The sequence below is a fragment of the Bufo bufo genome, chromosome 5 (genome assembly GCF_905171765.1).
Source record: "Bufo bufo chromosome 5, aBufBuf1.1, whole genome shotgun sequence".
Taxonomy (NCBI): Eukaryota; Metazoa; Chordata; class Amphibia; order Anura; family Bufonidae; genus Bufo; species Bufo bufo.
Genome location: NC_053393.1, coordinates 442,694,095 through 442,713,748, shown reverse-complemented (window position 1 = coordinate 442,713,748; position 19,654 = coordinate 442,694,095). Strand labels below are relative to the sequence as shown.

At 48.5% G+C, this 19,654-nt stretch overlaps 1 protein-coding gene across 1 annotated transcript in view; it reads right to left on the bottom strand.

Annotated features, from left to right (window-relative positions):
* The window catches only part of JAZF1 (JAZF zinc finger 1), a 293,318-nt gene extending 277,208 nt beyond the window's left edge, over window positions 1-16,110 (bottom strand). The window contains exon 1 of the mRNA XM_040433576.1: window positions 15,902-16,110. Within this exon, the coding sequence (XP_040289510.1) occupies window positions 15,902-16,019 (118 nt within the window). The 5' untranslated portion in view covers window positions 16,020-16,110. The remainder of the gene's footprint in view (window positions 1-15,901) is intronic.
* Window positions 16,111-19,654: the final 3,544 nt, after the last annotated feature.

Here is a 19,654-nt window from a genome sequence, read left to right as displayed (position 1 = left end):
ATTTTCATATGTCGCAATATAACTAATTTAACTAGCCCCAAAAAAAAAAATCACTTTAGTGGGGTGACAGAAGCCCTTTAACCCTTTAAGGACCTCCGCCATACATGTACAGCGGAAGTCTGGTCCCCAAACATGGCGCCCGCTCGCACGTGCAGCGGGTGCCATAGCCGCCAGGTTTCTGCTATTTTAAATAGCAGAGACCCGTGGCACATGTATGCGATCAGCCATAAGGCTGATTGCATACATTTTCCCTTTCAGATGCCGTGGTCAAATGTGACCACGGCATCTGCGCAGTCCGGAAGCGGAAGTCACGCACTTCCGCTCCGGTAACAGCATTCCCCGGCTGAGATCGGGGAACCTGTTACATTAATCTAATAGGCTGAAGCTTCAAGCAGGCTTCGGTGCCTATTAGATGACTATACCAATACAGGCCACTAGGTGGCCGCATTATATTGGTAGAGTGAAAATGAACACAATAGGCAATCTAATGATTGTGAGTTATTGTCATCAAAAGTGACTTAAAAAAGTTTAAAAAAAGTTTTTGCAAATATAAAAAAAAATTATTAAAAAAAAAGTTCAAATCATCCCCCTTTCCTTAAAATAAAAATACTTAAACAATAAAAAATAAACATCATGGGCATCGCCGCGTACGAAAATGCCCATACTAATAAAATATAACAATATTAATGACATATGGCAAATGGCGTAATGGGAAAAAAAATAAAAACAGGCAATTTGTCATTTTTTGTCACTTCAACTACCCAATAATTTTTTTTATAAAAAGTGATTAAAAAGTCACACACATTTTATCACTGAAAAGAACAGGTCGTCCCGCAAAAAATGAGCCCTCACACAGCCGCGTACACATAACTACAAAAAAGTAAGGGTACTTTCACACTAGCGTTTTTCTTTTCCGGCACTGAGTTCCGTCAAAAGTGCTCAATGCCGGGAAAATATCTGCTCAGGTATATCCCCATGCATTCTGAAAGGAGAGCAATCCGTTCAGGATGCATCAGGATGTCTTCAGTTCAGTCATTTTGACTGATCAGGCAAAAGATAAAACCGTAGCATGCTACGGTTTTATCTCCGGCGAAAAAAAAAACGGAAGACTTGCCTAAATGCCGGATCCGTCATTTTTTTCCATAGTAATGTATTAGTGCCAGATCCGGCATTAAAAATACCGGAATGCCGGATCCGTCCTTCCGGTCTGCGCATGCGCAGACCGAAAAAAAGATGACGAAATAAATGACGGATCCGTTTTTCCGGATGACACCGGAAAGACGGATCCGGCATTTCAATACATTTTTCTGACTGATCAGGCATTTTTTAGACTGATCAGGATCCTGATCAGTCTTACAAATGCCATCAGTTGGTATACGTTTTGCCGGATCTGACGGAACTGCTTGCCAGATCACTCTGCCGCAAGTGTGAAAGTAGCCTTATAGGGGTCAGATTATGGTTATTAAAAAAAAAAAAGTTTTTTTCCCTCAAAGGTTTACATATTTTTTTTTCAGTATTAAAACGCAAGAAAAATTATACAAGTGTGGTATCGTTGTAACCGTACTGACCTGGAGAATGAAGATAACAGGTAAATTTTACCGCATAGTGTACAGTGTAAAAAATAAAAACCTTTATCAGAATTGCGTTTTTTCCCAATTCTACCCCATTTGGATTTTTTTCCTGCTTCCTACTACATGGTATGCAACCGTAAATGGTGCCATTAGAAAGTACAACTTTTCTCGCAAAAAGTAAGCCCTCCTAAGGCTATGTGAATGGAAAAATAAAAAAGTTAGGACTATCGGAAGGTGGGGAGTGAAAAACGAAAACGCAAAAATGGAAAATCCCAGGGTCCTTAAGGGGTTAAAATCTAGACATGTCAGGCAAATTCCGAGTTCATATTTGGAATCAGCGCGCTCATTTTAGTATAAATCACATGTTTTTCTCTCAGTAGCAAAATCATTGTTGCGCGGTGTAATGGAATGTGTGGCCATGAGAAAACTATTCACAACCAGCTTATGTGCAAGCTGAATTCCCACCTGACCAATTTGCTGGCAATGCAATTGCTGCCGTACCACTTAGTTGTGGTAAGTGTGGCACAGTTCCGCACCTTCCCCTGAATTTAATTCTTCTCTAAGGCCTCATGCACACGACCGTGGTGTGTTTTGCGGTCCGCAAATTGAGGATCCGCAAAACACGGATGGCATTTGTGTGCATTCCGCAATTTGCGGAACGGCACGGACAGCCATTGATATAACTGCCTATTCTTGTCCGCAAAATGGACAAGAATAGGACAGGTTATATTTTTTTGCGGGGCCACGTAACGGAGCAAAGGTTGCGGACAGCACACGGAGTGCTGTCCACATCTTTTGCGGCCCCATTGAAGTGAATAGGTCCGCACCCGAGCCGCAAAAACTGCGGCTCGGATGCGGACCAGAACAACGGTCGTGTGCATGAGGCCTAAAAATGTAGTCATTCTCTATGCCATTGTTTTCAAAAATGTAATTCTGTATGTTATCAGCTTCAGTTTTCCCATATCTCATCAGTCAGACTTTTGGCTAGATGTCCGTGGTGTCGTTCCGCACCTTCACCAAAATGTAATTCTTTTCAAAAACTGAAATCTTCTGTCCACCATCATTTGGTCTTTTTCACAGGGCAGACATGCGTAAAAATGATCTCGACATTATGGAAATGTAGCGCAGTACCTTCACCAAAATATAATTGTTTTCTAAATGACTGTGGCCTTTCCCCAACACATACCTTGTTTCCTGACCCTAGGGACTTCTGGCCAGCCAGACTGGAACAATGGCTGGAACTGGACCAGTTTGCTCTCGCTGTGCTGTCCTGTCCAGCCTCCAGTTTCATCTCAGTCAGAGTATTCGTCAAACCCAAACGAACAAAGTTGTCCTGCGCCAGTGTACAAAACATCACTCTTAGGGCTCATGCTCATTAACATGTGTGGCCCATGCCCGTATTGCGGCCCACAAACTATATGAGGGCACCAAGCACGTGCACCCTGTATCACGGTTGTGGACCCATTCACTTGAATGGGCCCGCAATCCGCAAGATACGGAGCGGTGGCGTGGTCCGTGGGATTTCGGACCATGCCGCTGCACCGCAACTAAATAGAACATGTTCTATTTTTTTGTGGTGCGGACTGACTCTTGCGGATCGCGGACCCATTCAAGTGCACGGCTCAACATCTGAAAACAGTGGGCACACGCGTTCATGTGCATGAGCCCCTATCAAAATGAATTAGGCATACATCTATGAGGATTTTAACACCCCTCCCCCACCCCCACCCCCACTGAGACAGATGAATAGATCTGCCATTGCTCATGGTGCCCCATCATGCCACTGCCGCTGTCTGCCTACCTACTATGTTCTGTACAGTTCGGCTGCTGCTGCTGCCCCCACCACAGCTGCTGCTCCCTGTTGCTAATCCTCCTACTGCCACTTCCATTACCCCTACTGCAACTACCAATACCGATTCAAAGCCGCTACTACTACTACTACCCCAACACAGCTGCACACACATCTACTTACTGCCTTGTCTGTCCACGCTATGCTGCTGGCGCTATCATTGATGCCACTATTGCTCCTACACACCTTACCCTTTCCACATACACACTGTACCGCTACTACACCCAAAAAATAGGGAGACATTTTCCAGGCTTGTTCAACTTCAGAACAAGCCACTTTTTCTTCTGACAATTATGTTTTTAAACAAGTTTTTTTAACACCGTCAACCATGTGTTTACCCATAGCTATATATGTCAGTGTCACTCTGACATTATTTACTATGGCTGTCACTGCGCTAAAGAGCCTAAAGGGGTTTTCCGAGACTTTAATAGTGATGACTTATCCTGGATCGGTCATCAGTATCTGATCAGTCGGCTAAAGTGAATGGGGCTGAGCTGTGATACCAAGCACAGCCGCTATGTACCGAACTGTGCGTGGTGAGGATGGAGAAGGCGGCGGCGCGGGCAGGAGCGCCGTATCTTCTCAAACTGCTGATTGGCGGGGCCCGCGGGTGTCGAATACTGATGACATCAATATTAAAGTCTCTAAAAACCCTTTTAGTGAGGAAGGGGGGGGGGGGAGCAAAGATTCATAAAAATAGATAAGAAAAAGGAGATGTTGGAATGTCATACACCAATGTTCAGGCCAATTGGAGCATATTTGATTCGTGTTGAATCGATTCGTACACAAATCCATTTTTTTTTTAAATTCGAAGAATCAAACCGAAAACCAATTTCAAGAAGTTAGCTCGTCTCTAGCTCATATGCATTCCTCAACTGAGTGGGCATATTATTAAAATAACACCAAATACAGTCCCTTCCTGGCTTCCTGCCATCTCATGTCCTGGATGCCCAATGAGAATATATACCACAGGAATAAACTCTTCAAAAGCCAAACTTTCTGCTTAAGGGAAGATGAAACATAAACTACCATACGACTAATAATGTAAAAAAATATCTCCCCATACCCTGCAACACCCCCCGAAATGAACAGAACAGCAAGTTAAGAAATTGCAGACTGCCACTGCCAGATACAGTAGTGTGCAACTTCAAATTACCCAGAATACACATTAAAGACCTTGCTGATGGGACTGCTGAATCGGACATAAATCTGACACATTGCCGTTTCTGATGGCTGTCCCTGCTGTCCCTTTATATTCTCTCAGTGTTAGGCCTCATGCACACGACCGTTGTGTGCATCCGTGGCCGTTGTTCCGTTTCCCGTGATTTTCTGTGGACCCATTGACTTTCAATGGGTCCGTTGAAAACTCGGAAAATGCACCGTTGTTCATCCGCGGCCGTGATCCGTGTTTCCTGTCCGTCAAAAAAATAGGACCTGTCCTATTTTTTTGACGGACAACGGTTCACCGACCCATTCAAGTCAATGGGTCCGTGAAAAAACACGGATGCACACAAGATTGGCATCCGCGTCCGTGATCCGTGGCCGTAGGCTACTTTCACACAGACGGATCGCAGATAAAAGCTTTTTCAGAAAACTCAGATCCGACAGTAAATTCTAACACAGAGGCGTTCCCATAGTGATGGTGGACGCTTCAAGTAAGGGCTCTTTCACACTTGCGTTGTTCTGTTCCAGCATAGAGTTCCGTCGTCGGGGCTATATGCCGGAAGAATCCTGATCAGGATTATCCCAATGCATTCTGAATGGAGTGAAATCCGTTCAGGATGCATCAGGATTAGGGATCGACCGATTATCGGTTTGGCCGATATTATCGGCCGATATTGAGGATTTTGAACGTTATCGGTATCTGCATCTATTTTGCCGATATACCGATAACGTATGGGGAACACAGAACGCGATGCTCTCAGCGCGTTCTGTGTTCCCTCCGCAGCACAGGGGAGAAGGAAGCAGTGTCTCCTCCCCCTGTGCTGCTGCTGCCGCTGCCGCCAATGACAGAAGAGAAGACAAGAGGAGGGGAGGGGCTGTGGCCGCTGCGCCACCAATGAAGATAAGCCTTTCATTCATTCATATACAGGAGGCGGGAGCTGGCTGCAGAATCACATAGCCGGCTCCCGGCCTCTATGAGCGATAGCTGCGATTCGCGGTAGTTAACTCCTCAGGTGCCGCGGATCGCAGCTACCGCTCATAGAGGTCGGGAGCCGGCTATGTGGTTCTGCAGCCAGCTCCCGCCTCCTGTATATGAATGATTGAGAGACTTATCTTCATTGGTGGCGCAGTGCGCCCCCCCCCCCCCCAAGCCCCCCAGTATTAATCATTGGTGGCGCAGTGCGCCCCCACCCCAATCCCGGCCAATAGTAAAAACATTGGTGGCGCAGTGCGCCCCCCCCCCCCCACCCAGTATTACTCATTGGTGGCAGTGGCCACAGGATCCCCTCTCCCCTGCTCCTCCGATCGGAGCCCCAGCTGTGTAAGCCTGGGGCTCCGATCGGTTACCATGGCAGCCAGGACGCTATTGAAGCCCTGGCTGCCATGGTAAGCTCCATGCTGCTGTGTGCACAAAGCACAGGGCAGCAGGGACAGTGTGAGCTCCTATTCACCCTGATAGAGATCTATCAGGGGGAATAGGACAAGGGTTCTAGTCCCTAAGGGGGCTAAAAGTTAGTAAAAAAAAAAACACAAAAATATTAAGTATAAATGAAAAAGACTTATAAAAAAAAAATACACATTAACAATAAACAAAAAAATACACATTAACAATAAACATATTAATTTTCAGCAGATTTGTGTAGGAATTTTTTTTTTTCTCAAAAATGAAAATTCCCAGAATATCGGTATAAATTATCGGCTATCGGCCTGAAAGTTCACAAATTATCGGTATCGGCCCTAAAAAATCAATATCGGTCGATCCCTAATCAGGATGTCTTCAGTTCCAGAACGTAACGTTTTTTGGCCGGAGAAAATACCGCAGCATGCTGTCCCTTTTGCTCTGGTCAAAAATCCTGAACACTTGCCGCAAGGCCGGATCCGGAATTAATGCCCATTGAAAGGCATTAATCCGGATCCGGCCTTAAGCTAAATGTCGTTTTGGCGCATTACCGGATCCGACGTTTAGCTTTTTCTGAATGGTTACCATGGCTGCCAGGACGCTAAAGTCCTTTTTGCCATGGTAAAGTGTAGTGGGGAGCGGGGGAGCAGTATACTTACCGTCCGTGCGGCTCCCGGGGCGCTTCAGAGTGACGTCAGGGGGCCCCACGCGCATGGGTGACGTGATCGCATGGACACGTCATCCATGCGCATGGGGCGCTCTGACGTCATTCTGGAGCGCCCCGGGAGCCGCACGGACGGTAAGTATACTGCTCCCCCGCTCCCCACTACTACTATGGCAACCAGGACTTTAATAGCATCCTGGCTGCCATAGTAACACTGAACGCATTTTGAAGACGGATCCGTCTTCAAATGCTTTCAGTTCACTTGCGGTGTTACGGATCCGGTGGGCACTTCCGGCAAATGGAGTACACGACGGATCCGGACATCGCAAGTGTGAAAGAGGCCTTAGAATATACTACGAACTGTGAACATGACTGCCCCCTGCTGCCTGGCAGCACCCGATCTCTTACAGGGGGCTGTGATCCGCACAATTAACCCCTCAGGTGCCGGACCTGAGGGGTTAATTGTGCGTATCATAGCCCCCTGTAAGAGATCAGGTGCTGCCAGGCAGGAGGGGGCACACCCCCCTCCCTCCCCAGTTTTAAATTCATTGGTGGCCAGTGGGCCCCCCCTCCCTCCCCTGTATTATTGTACATTCATTGGTGGCCAGTGCGGCCCCCCCTCCTAATTAAAATCCCCCCCCCATCATTGGTGGCAGTGTCTTCAAATGGTTGTAGCGTCCTGGTTGCCATGGTTACCGATCGGAGTCCCAGCGATTAAACTGGGACTCCGATCGGAACTCTCCGCTGCCACCAATGATGGGGGGAGGGGGGGAATTTTAATTAGGAGGGGGAGAGAGGGGGGCCCACTGGCCACCAATGAATGTACAGTAATACAGGGGAGGGAGGGGGGCCGCACTGGCCACCAATGAATTTAAAACTGGGGAGGGAGGAGGGTGTGCCCCCTCCTGCCTGGCAGCACCTGATCTCTTACAGGGGGCTATGATACGCACAATTAACGTGCCGTACCTGAGGGGTTAATTGTGCGGATCACAGCCCCCTGTAAGAGATCGGGTGCTGCCAGGCAGCAGGGGGCAGTCATGTACACAGTTTGTAGTATATTCTAACTTGAAGCGTCCCCATCACTATGGGAACGCCTCTGTGTTAGAATATACTGTCGGATATGAGTTTTCACGATCTAACTCAAATCCGATGGTATATTCTAACATAGAGGCGTTCCCATGGTGATGGGGACACTTCAAGTTAAAATATACCATCGGATTGGAGAAAACTCCGATGTGATGGTATAATAGGGACTCCAGCCTTTACATTGAAAGTCAATGGGGACGGATCTGTTTGCAATTGCACCATATTGTGTCAACCGTCAAACGGATCCGTCCCCATTGACTTGCATTGTAAGTCAGGACGGATCCGTTTGGCTCCGCACGGCCAGGCGGACACCAAAACGACTTTTTTAATGTCCGTGGATCCTCCAAAAATCAAGGAAGACCCACAGACGAAAGAACGGTCACGGATCACGGAACAACGGAAATCCATTTTGCGGACCGCAAAAAAAACTGTCCGTGTGCATGAGGCCTTAGGGTACTTTCACACTAGCGTTATTCTTTTCTGGTATTGAGTTCCGTCCTAGGGGCTCAATACCGGAAAAAAACTGATCAGTTTTTATCCTAATGCATTCTGAATGGAGAGTAATCCTTTCAGGATGCATCAGTTCAGTTCCTCTTACGTTTTTTGGCCAGAGAAAATACCGCAGCATGCTGTATTTTTCTCTCCGGCCAAAAATCCTGAACACTTGCCGGAATGCCGGATCTGGCATTAATTTCCACTGAAATGTATTAGTGCTGCATTGACGTATCCGTTCTTCCGGTCCGTGCATGCGCAGACCTTTAAATCTGTGAAAAAAATAAATACCGGATACCTTTTTCCGGATGACACTGGAGAGACGGATCCGGTATTTCAATGCATTTGTCAGACGGATTCACATCCAGATCTGTGTGACAAATGCCATCCGTTTTTGTCCGGATTGCCGGATCCAGCACGCAGTTCCGGCGACGGAACTGAATGCCTGAATCCTCTGCCGCAAGTGTGAAAGTACCCTTAGAGACAGCAGCAGGGAGGGGGGGGGATGTTTTGCGGCCCCATTGAAATGAATGGGTCCGCACCCGAGCCGCAAAAACTGCGGCTCGGATGCGGACCAAAACAACAGCCGTGTGCATAAGGCCTAAGGCCTCATGCACACTGCTGTTGCCATTTTTGCGGTCCGCAAATTGTGGATCCGCAAAACACGGATACCGCAAGTTCCTACCGTATTCTAAAATGAACAAGGATAGGATCTATTTTTCTGGACATACGGATGCGGACAACAGACAGTGTGGTGTTCGCATCTTTTGCAGCCCGATTGAAGTGAATGGATCCACATTGTCAGATGCAGACAAAACCCACATTTGTGCATGAGCGCCAAGAGAGGGGAGATTCCTCATAACATGTAGGAGAAATGTTTAACTCTTTTAGGACCAAGCCAATTCTAGCGCTAATGTTTCGGGTTTTTCCTCCCCGCCATCCAACAGCCACAACTTTTTTATGTTTCAATTGACATAGCAGTATGAGGGGTTTTTTTTGTTAGTTTTTGTGGAATGTATTTTTTTACAAGACCATTTAATGTTCCATATAATGTATTGCAAAACTGTAAACAAACATTTTGTTGAAGAAAAACACAATTCCATAACAGTTTTTTGGGTTTCATTTTTACGGCCTTCATTAAGCAGTAAAAATGACATGATGTCTTTACTCTGCCGATCAGTACGATTAGTGTGATACCAACATTTTTATAATTTTTGTTATGGTTCCCTACATGTAACTACTTCCAGACGCCCGCAATGCATGATGAGACTCCCACAGGCTGCAATGGTAATTCATTGCAGTCTATGGGAGCAGCAATCAGACCATCAAATGTTCCTGTCCCTAAGACATAAGGGGAGATTTATCATTCCCTTTACTCCTGAAAAGTGGTGCTAAAAAGTTTCAGGTGCAAGTGGAGAACTCATTTAAAGGGGTTGTCTGATACTTTTATTATACTTATGGTCTATCCTGAGGATAGATCACTAATATCAGATCAGTGGCTTCCTACACCCCCTACCCAATTAGGTGTTCCTGGAAGTGGTCACCGGCACCACACAGCTCCATTCACTGTGTAGTTATTACAACGCTGCTCCCATTCACTTCTCCTTCCACTGTGTAGTTGGTAGTGGACTCCTGAGCTGCTGCTATTTATTATCAGCATGGAGAAGTAATACTAGCAGTACCTCATCTGACCTCTAGGGGGAGGAAGCAGGAACAGACTGTAAATGCTGAGAGGCAGAGTCATGTGGCGTGGCGCTGCCTACAATCCAGACAGGGAGCCTACCTAATAAAAGTAGGAAAAAATAATAATAATGAGATTTAAAGGGGTTGTCCTTGTTCAGCTCTGAACCCGGACATACCCATATTTTCACCCAGGCAGCCCCCCTGATGTTGGCATCGGAGCATCTCATGCCCTGATGCGCTCCCTTGCCCTGCGCGCTCTTTTGTTTACAATAACACACTGCCGGGTGGAGGCTTCCACCCGGCAGTGTGTTCGGTGACGTCACTGGCTCTGATAGGCGGGATTTAGCGCTGCCCTAGCCGTTTTACTGGCTAGGGCAGTGCTAAAGCCCGCCCATCAGTGCCGGTGATGTCACTGGGCTCACTGCTGGGCAGAAGCCTCCGCCTGGCAGCCCCATGGAGAGCCCGGCCGGTACGTCACCGGAATTCCTGAAAATGCCTTTGCCCTGTGCGATTTAACGCAGGGCAAAGGAGAGCATCGGAGCATGAACTGCTCTGATGCTCAAGTCAGGGGGGCTGTCAGGGTGAAAATGGAGGGATGTCCAGGTTCAGCTCTGAACCCGGACAACCCCTTTAAAGCCATTTCTACTGCTCACTGACGCTCAAATGACTTAATATGTGTTCGTGGGATCACCCATTTTGCATTGGAAATGACACTGATGACACCGGATGTGACGTTCTCCATGAGTGGGAGAAATGACAGTTTCAAGGACCTCTTAAAAATATCTCATAAGTATGTGCCCTCAGGACCACCAGTCTGATTAAATGATCCTTCCTACTAGGGATCGACCGATTATCGGTTTGGCCGATATTATCGGCCGATATTGAGGATTTTGAACGTTATCGGTATCGGCATCTATTTTGCCGATATACCGATAACGTATGGGGAACACAGATCGCGCTGCTCTCAGCGCTCTCTGTGTTCCCTCCGCAGCACAGGGGAGAAGGAAGCAGTGTCTCCTCCCCCTGTGCTGCTGCTGCCACCAATGACAGAAGAGAAGACAAGAGGAGGGGAGGGGCTGTGGCCGCTGCGCCACCAATGAAGATAAGTCTCTCAATCATTCATATACAGGAGGCAGGAGCTGGCTGCAGAATCACATAGCCGGCTCCCGGCCTCTATGAGCGGTAGCTGCGGTCCGCGGTAGTTAACTCCTCAGGTGCCGCGGATCGCAGCTACCGCTCATAGAGGTCGGGAGCCGGCTATGTGGTTCTGCAGCCAGCTCCCGCCTCCTGTATATGAATGATTGAGAGACTTATCTTCATTGGTGGCGCAGTGCGCCCCCCCCCCCAAGCCCCCCAGTATTAATCATTGGTGGCGCAGTGCGCCCCCACCCCAATCCCGGCCAATAGTAAAAACATTGGTGGCGCAGTGCGTCCCCCCCCCCCCCACCCAGTATTACTCAATGGTGGCAGTGGCCACAGGATCCCCTCTCCCCTGCTCCTCCGATCGGAGCCCCAGCTGTGTAAGCCTGGGGCTCCGATCGGTTACCATGGCAGCCAGGACGCTATTGAAGCCCTGGCTGCCATGGTAAGCTCCATGCTGCTGTGTGCACAAAGCACAGGGCAGCAGGGACAGTGTGAGCTCCTATTCACCCTGATAGAGATCTATCAGGGGGAATAGGACAAGGGTTCTAGTCCCTAAGGGGGCTAAAAGTTAGTAAAAAAAAAGTGCAGTGCGCCCCCACCCCAATCCCGGCCAATAGTAAAAACATTGGTGGCGCAGTGCGCCCCCCACCCAGTATTACTCATTGGTGGCAGTGGCCACAGGATCCCCTCTCCCCTGCTCCTCCGATCGGAGCCCCAGCTGTGTAAGCCTGGGGCTCCGATCGGTTACCATGGCAGCCAGGACGCTATTGAAGCCCTGGCTGCTATGTTCAGCTCCATGCTGCTGTGTGCACAAAGCACAGAGCAGCAGGGACAGTGTGAGCTCCTATTCACCCTGATAGAGATCTATCAGGGGGAATAGGACAAGGGTTCTAGTCCCTAAGGGGGCTAAAAGTTAGTAAAAAAAAACACAAAAATATTAAGTATAAATGAAAAAGACTTATAAAAAAAAATACACATTAACAATAAACAAAAAAATACACATTAACAATAAACATTAATTTTCAGCAGATTTGTGTAGGAATTTTTTTTTTTCTCAAAAATGAAAATTCCCAGAATATCGGTATAAATTATCGGCTATCGGCCTGAAAGTTCACAAATTATCGGTATCGGCCCTAAAAAATCAATATCGGTCGATCCCTACTTCCTACCACTGTAGATGACAACTTGTATGATATATGACGGACTGGTGGTCCATGTAGTAACACACGACTGACAGAGAGAAGTCGTACAGATAATCTGATAGCTCGCGGCAGATTATAACTTAAAGGGATTGTCTCACAAATAAATATTCTAGAAACCAGCACCTGGGTCTGAATATTTTTATAATTTCATGTAATAACAAATTTAGTATAGCCACTGAGTTATTCAATGAAAGCGATTTGGATGGCACCACCTGCTGTTTGTTCTTTTTATCGGAACGGATGCATTTGTGCAGATCCATGACGGATCCGCACCAAACGCGAGTGTGAAAGTAGCCTAGTTCTCTGTCCGCCGCACTTGCTCAGTTCTATCCTTCAAATGCGACAAGCTGCAGCAGACAGGACACGCCCCCGAGAAAGCAGCCAGCTTAGTATAAATCTAGCAAGCAAATAGAGCAATGAATGGAGAGCTCTGGATCCATGGGAGGTACAGGGCTGGTCCTAGCTTTAAAGGGCTTCTGTCCCTCCACTAAACTCATTATTATTTTTTTCGTCTCCTTAAAATCCTTATGCTGCGATTTCTTAATATATAGGGCTATTACTCAGTTTGGTTCAGTAGTTATAGCAAAAAACAGACTTTTATAATATGCAAATTACCTCTCTAGCAGCAGGTAGGGCGGCTACCTGCTGCTAGCAGCCGCATCCTCCATTCATAATGACGCCCCCTCCTCATGTTGATTGACAGGACCAGCCAATGCGCTCGTTCTCTGCTGGCCCTGTCTGCGTTTTAAATCTCGCGCCGGTCTTCAGTTGGCGCAGGCACACTGAGTGGAGGATGCTCGCTCGGCCGCTCCATCCTCAGTGCGCCTGCGCCGGGTGTACATGTGACGTCATCGGCGCATTAATCATGGAATAACCCCTTTAAATGTGTAATCCAGGATGTTAATATTGATGGCCTATCCTGAGGATTGGTCATCTATATCAGACTGATGGGGTCCGACACCCCACCAATCAGTTGTTTCAGGGTAGTCAGCACCTGCACTACACAGCTACATCCACCGGTGGCGCAGGTGCTCCAAAAGAGCTGATCGCTGGGGCCGGGGTGTTGGGCCCCTGCCAATAAGATATTGATGATAGGACATCAATATTAGAAATGGAATACCCTTTAAAAGGGCTTTTCTTATAACTTAGGCAGCTGTCTCATATACTGGCCTATTATTTCCTCACAAGATGTCTGCTTGCTGTCAGTGAATACACTGTAGTGATCTGTCTACCTGGAAGTCAGAATGGGTTTCTGAATGCAAACGCTGAATGCATCCGTTCACTGACTGCAAGCAGATATCTTGGTGTATTAGAAAGCTGCAAAACATTTCATTAATGAATACATCCTCTTTTTTAAAATAAATAAATAAATAAAAGACCTTTTAAAGGGAACCTGTCACCATGAACTTCAGTGCAATCTACAGACAGCCTGTTATAGATCAGGAGGAGCTGAGCAGATTTATATATATAAACTTGTAATTATTTAAACCTCTGCTCTTTATATGCATCGGAGTCATGTGGGTGGTGTCACTCAGCGACTGGCAGCTCTCCCTGCTTGACATAGGCCTGGTGCACACTGCCTATTCCAGCGCAGCATGCAGCGGTTTTTGTCAGGCGGAATCTCTGAATATTTGCCGGGTAGCGGCAGGATCTCTGCCGGACCGCGTTGTTAAAGTCAAGGGGCCAGCAGGCATTCGGTAACATCTGGCAATGACAAATCCAGAGAGCTCGGAGAGGGTGTTCTCTGCTGGATCAGGACAGGCCTGTGCCATGCATCTGCTCAGCTCCTCCTGCTCTATAACAGGCTGCCTGCAGATCATCCTGCATTTCGTGGTGACAGGTTCCCCTTAAGCTAATTATAAATAGGACCACCATCAAGACTGTATAGGTGGTAGTGCGATCAAGACAAATAAGGGGCCCAAACTCACCTGTAGATTGGCCCCATACATCACTAAAAATGAAAGGACCCTACATAATAGACAGCGATGTGCAGACCTGGTTCCCATCGCCGTGCCCTTTATTTCACATTCATCTAGTTTGCTGTACAGGCCTCAATTGGTTTTCTATTCAGCCGTGCCCATGGCACCACTACATACATGGTACGGTGCATCAGTGGACCACCATGTTTAAGAAGAGACTGATCCGTCATCTACAGGTGCCCACCAATGTATGAAATAGGGATGCAGGCTAATGGGCACCATGAAGATTACAGGGCCCTGACCATCTGCCATTATGGTGTCCGGATAATGCTGCTGGTGGCCCTGATCACACATGTTAGGGTGTTACTAGGTGGATCCTATCACAATTCAGTGTATATGGCGGTGCCCTGCCAGGGCCCAGACGTCTGCCACCAGGAGAAGTAAGGGCAGGGCAGGTTGGATCCTATCACAATCCAGTGTATATGGCGGTGCCCTGCCAGTGCCCAGACGTCTGCCACAGGGAAAAGTAAGGGCAGGGCAGGTTGGATCCTATGTCAATCCAGTGTATATGGCAGTGCCCGGCCAGTGCCCAGATGTCTGCCACAGGGACAAGTAAGGGCAGGACAAGTTGGATCCTATCACAACCCAGTGTATATGGCAGTACCCTGCCAGTGCCCAGACGTCTGCCACCAGCAGAAGTAAGGGCAGGACTGGTTGCATCCTACCCAATCCATTGGTCCTCAGGAAGATAAATGGCGCCTGAGCCGCTTATCCTATTTCCCTATTGATATAAACATATATTGAGAGACACAGCAGCCCATCCATGAGCTGACAATGTATGGGCACTTTTAGGGCACACATGCCAAGGACCACACTGTTCACTACTAACTGGTGTGCAACCCATGGAGTGGCCAGTCATATCATACCATGAGGGGTGCACCTGCTTATACCAGCTGCCATGTAGCACTGACCTGGGCACTGTGGGGGCACAGTATGGGCACAGCTCAGTGTAATGTGCAGAAGAAGAGCTCAGCCTGGTGACTGTACCAGCTGCAGCGGCTGCCCCACTGCCTGGTAGCGGGCACTGCGTGGTCCCAGGGGCACGGGCACACACCCCCTGCTACTCCTCCTCCTGCTCAGGCCTAGCCCCAGCACGACACAAGCGGCGCACATCATAATAATCCGGGGGCCGAGCCGCCCCCCGCCCCGGGCGCACAGATGTGAGGGGCTGACGTCACTCAGGACTGACAGCAGAGGGGACACCTCGTGCCCCTCCCCGCCATGCCCAGTGTGTGGGGGAGCAGCACAGAGACGGCAGGAGGTGACAGCCCTGCACCCTCCACACCACACCTAGCAACACAGCTGGCAGGACGCAGGGGAGTCTAATGGCTGCCACCGAGGGCAGGGGGGCGCAGCATCAGTGTACCCCCCACCCATGGGGCGGACACTGGACCCAAGCAGGGCGCACGGAGAGGGGTGAGCTGCAGGCACCAGGGGGGTGGGTAGGTGGGTGCATGTGATGCATGGCCGAGGCTGGCACTACTCACTCCAGCATGCACACGCTCCGGGGTGCCCTGCACAGATGTGCCAACCTAACGGGGAGTTGGCTGCAGCCCCGAGACCCTGCACATGGGTCAGGATGCATGCACCAGTGCCCACCCTGCACTGCTCGGTGGGTTACCCAGGAGCACCCCGACCTGGGGGTGCTGCACGGATCAGGGGTACTCACCGATATGGTTGTCCTCGATGTGCTCGATTAGCTCGGCCAAGGTGGTAAAGTGGAGCCCACAGCCTCCGAAGCGGCAGGCATTGGAGAAGAAGGAGGCAGCAGCGATGCCTGTCATCATGGTGTGGTCATTGAGGTCCCGGTAGGACTGTGAGTGGTGAGCCGGACAGAGATGGAGGGAGAGGAGGATGGCAGCCGGTGCTGGAGGAGGGAGGGAGGGATGGAGAGAGAGAGGGGGAGGAGGCAGCACGAGCGTCGGGAGCGGAGGAGGCGGCTGGATGGAGCAGCTGAGAGAAGGGAGGAGGGGGCAGCCGCAGCTGGGACTGGAGGAGGAACCCAGCAACCTCCACAGCTGGACTGACAGGGGGACAGCCTGGTGTGACAGCTCCAGCCCCGCCACCTGCTGCCCGGGCACTGACAGGAGGAAGGCTCCTGCTTGTCCTGGTGACCACTGGAGACTCCATCATCTCCGGCACCTGGAGGCATCTGCTGCTCTCAGTCCACTTCAAATCCCGCTGGGCTAGAGGTCCAGTGGTGTGCTGGTTCAGACCTTCCAAAGTGTCCAGTGGTATGTTGGTTCATACCTTCAATGGTATCCAGTGGTGTGCTGGTTCAGACCTTCCATGGTGTCCTGTGGTGCTGGTTCAGACCATCCATTGTGTCCAGTGGTGTGCTGGTTCAGACCATCCATGGTGTCCAGTAGTTTGCTGGGTTTAGACCATCCATGGTGTTGAGTGGTGCTGGTTCAGACCATCCATGGTGTCCAGTAGTGTGCTGGTTCAGACCATCCATGGTGTCCAGTGGTGTGCTGGTTTAGACCTTCCATGGTGTCCACTGGTGTGCTGGTTCAGACCTTCGATGATGTCCACTAGTGTGTTGGTAAAGACCTTCCATGATGTCCAGTGGTGTGCTGGTTCAGTCCTTCCGTGTTGTCCAGTGGTGTGTTGGTTTAGACCTTCCATGGTGTCCAGTGGTGTGCTGGTTCAGACCTTCCATGGTGTCCACTGGTGTGCTGGTTCAGACCTTCGATGATGTCCACTAGTGTGTTGGTAAAGACCTTCCATGATGTCCAGTGGTGTGCTGGTTCAGTCCTTCCGTGTTGTCCAGTGGTGTGTTGGTTTAGACCTTCCATGATGTCCAGCAGTGTGCTGGTACAGACCTTCCATGGTGTCCAGTGGTGTGTTGGTTCAGACCTTCCATGGTGTCCAGTCGTATTCTGGTTCACACCATCCATGATGTCCAGTAGTTTACTCGGTCAGACCATGGTGTCCAGTCGTGTGCTGGTTCAGACCATTTATGGTGTCCAGTGATGTTCTGGTTGACACCATACATCGTGTCCAGTGGTGTGCTGGTTCAGACCATCTATGGTGTCAAGTGATGTCCTTGTTGACACCATCCATGGTGTGCTGGTACAGACCATCCATGGTGTCCAGTGGTGTTCTGGTACAGACCATTTATGGTGTCCAGTGTTGTGCTGGTTCAGACCATCCATGGTGTCCAGTGGTGTGCTATTATATACCTTGCATGGTGTCCAGTGGTGTGCTGGTTCAGACCTTCCAAAGTGTCCAGTGGTATGTTGGTTCATACCTTCAATGGTATCCAGTGGTGTGCTTGTTCAGACCTTCCATGGTGTCCTGTGGTGCTGGTTTAGACCATCCATTGTGTCCAGTGGTGTGCTGGTTCAGACCATCCATGGTGTCCAGTAGTTTGCTGGGTTTAGACCATCCATGGTGTTGAGTGGTGCTGGTTCAGACCATCGATGGTGTCCAGTAGTGTGCTGGTTCAGACCATCCATGGTGTCCAGTGGTGTGCTGGTTTAGACCTTCCATGGTGTCCACTGGTGTGCTGGTTCAGACCTTCGATGATGTCCACTAGTGTGTTGGTAAAGACCTTCCATGATGTCCAGTGGTGTGCTGGTTCAGAATATCCATGGTGTCTAGTAGTATGCTGGTTCATACCTTCCATGGTGCCCACCAGTGTGCTGGGTCAAACCATCCATGGGAAAGGGGGGACACGATCGAAACCTTTAAATATGTTAAATGTTTACATAAGGTTCAGGAGGGAAGTGTTCTAAATAAGAAGCTAATCACAAAAACAAGGGGACACAATCTGAAATTAGCTGGGTGTAAGATCAGGACAAATCTTAGGAAATATTATTTTACTGAAAGACCCGTTCAGGTTTGGAACAAACTTCCAGCAAATGTGGTTGGGAAATCTACATTAAGTGAATTTAAACATGCCTGGGATAACACATGTCTATCCTAAGATAAAAAAGTAAAACAATATAAGGGCAGACTAGATGGGCCAGGTGGTCTTTTTTTGCCATCAATCTTCTATATTTCTGTGTGTCCAGAGGTGTGCTGGTTCAAACTATCCATGATGTTTAGTGGTGTGCTGGTTCAGACCTTCTATGGTGTCCAGTGGTGTGTTGGTTCAAACTATCCATGGTGTTTAGTGGTGTGCTGGTTTAGTCCATCTATAGTGTCCATTTATGTGTTGGTGAGTACATCCATGGTGACTAGTGGTGTGCTGGTTCACTCAATTCACAGTGTCCAGTTCTTTGGTGGTTCAGTCCATCCATGGAGTGCAGTTGTGTACAGGTTCAGTCCACCCCATGGTGTACTGAGGTCCGTTCAGTCCCCATAATGTCCATGGAGGTTCTTGTTCAGTCTCTCCATGGTTCTCAATGATATGTTGGTTTGGCATGATATCCAGTGGTGTGTTGGTCCAGTCCTTGGTGTCCAATGGTGTGTTGGTTTAGTTTGTCCATAGTGTCCAGTGGTGTGTTGGTATACAGTAGTCCATTCTTGGTGTCCAGTGATGTGTTGGGTTAGTCCGTGCCTGATATCCAGTGGTGTGTTGTATAGTCCATCCAATGTGTCCAGTGTAGTGTTGATCCAGTCAACCTATGGTGTCCAGTGGTATGTTGGTATAGTCAAACCATGATTTCCAGTGGTGTCTAGCATCCATGGTGTCAAGTGGTCTGTTGGTTCAGCCATCCGTGCTATTTAGTGGTGTGTTGGCCCAGTTTTTATAGTGTGGTGTGTTCAGTCTATCCAGAGTGCCCTGAGGTGTAGCAGGAATATAGCTATATGGTATAGCAGCTGAGGTGTTGTTTTAGCAGGAATATAGCTATATGGCGTGCATCAGTTGCTATGTCGATCTTCCATTGAAGGTAATATCCCTTCCTCTCCCCCCCCCCCGAGAGTGGGGGGGGGGGGGTTACTATTCCAATGTATCACATGAACGCCCATGACACAGGTGATAACTAATACTATTGATTACTATGTATATATATATCAGTCTATGTACCATATAGGAACAGGCACCCCTGAGGAAGCCAGCAGAGCCTGGTGATACGCGTTGGGCTTCTTTTTTCCTGACCACCACGCATACCCCCACTATGCTACCTCAATGATAAGTATTTCAGTCTTCCATTCTTGCTGATGGATCTCATGCACTTTAAATTGTAATATATTTACCTATGTGGGGGCATGTTTATGGCTTTGTGGTGAGCCAGGGTGGCGTGTGTACATGATTGGTTTACATGGCCCTGATTCATTGTATACAATGATTTTAAGCTATTTTCTGTCGTGTCTGTTGTTTTGAATAAATTTGATATTTTTAGATGTGCGGCTCTCATCTCGGTATTCTTTTTCTTTGAACTATATTGTGTATTACATACCGTGTGCCGGACCTCTTATTCTAATTTTGATGTGCCCCCGTTTTTTGAATTACGTATATGGTATGTAAATG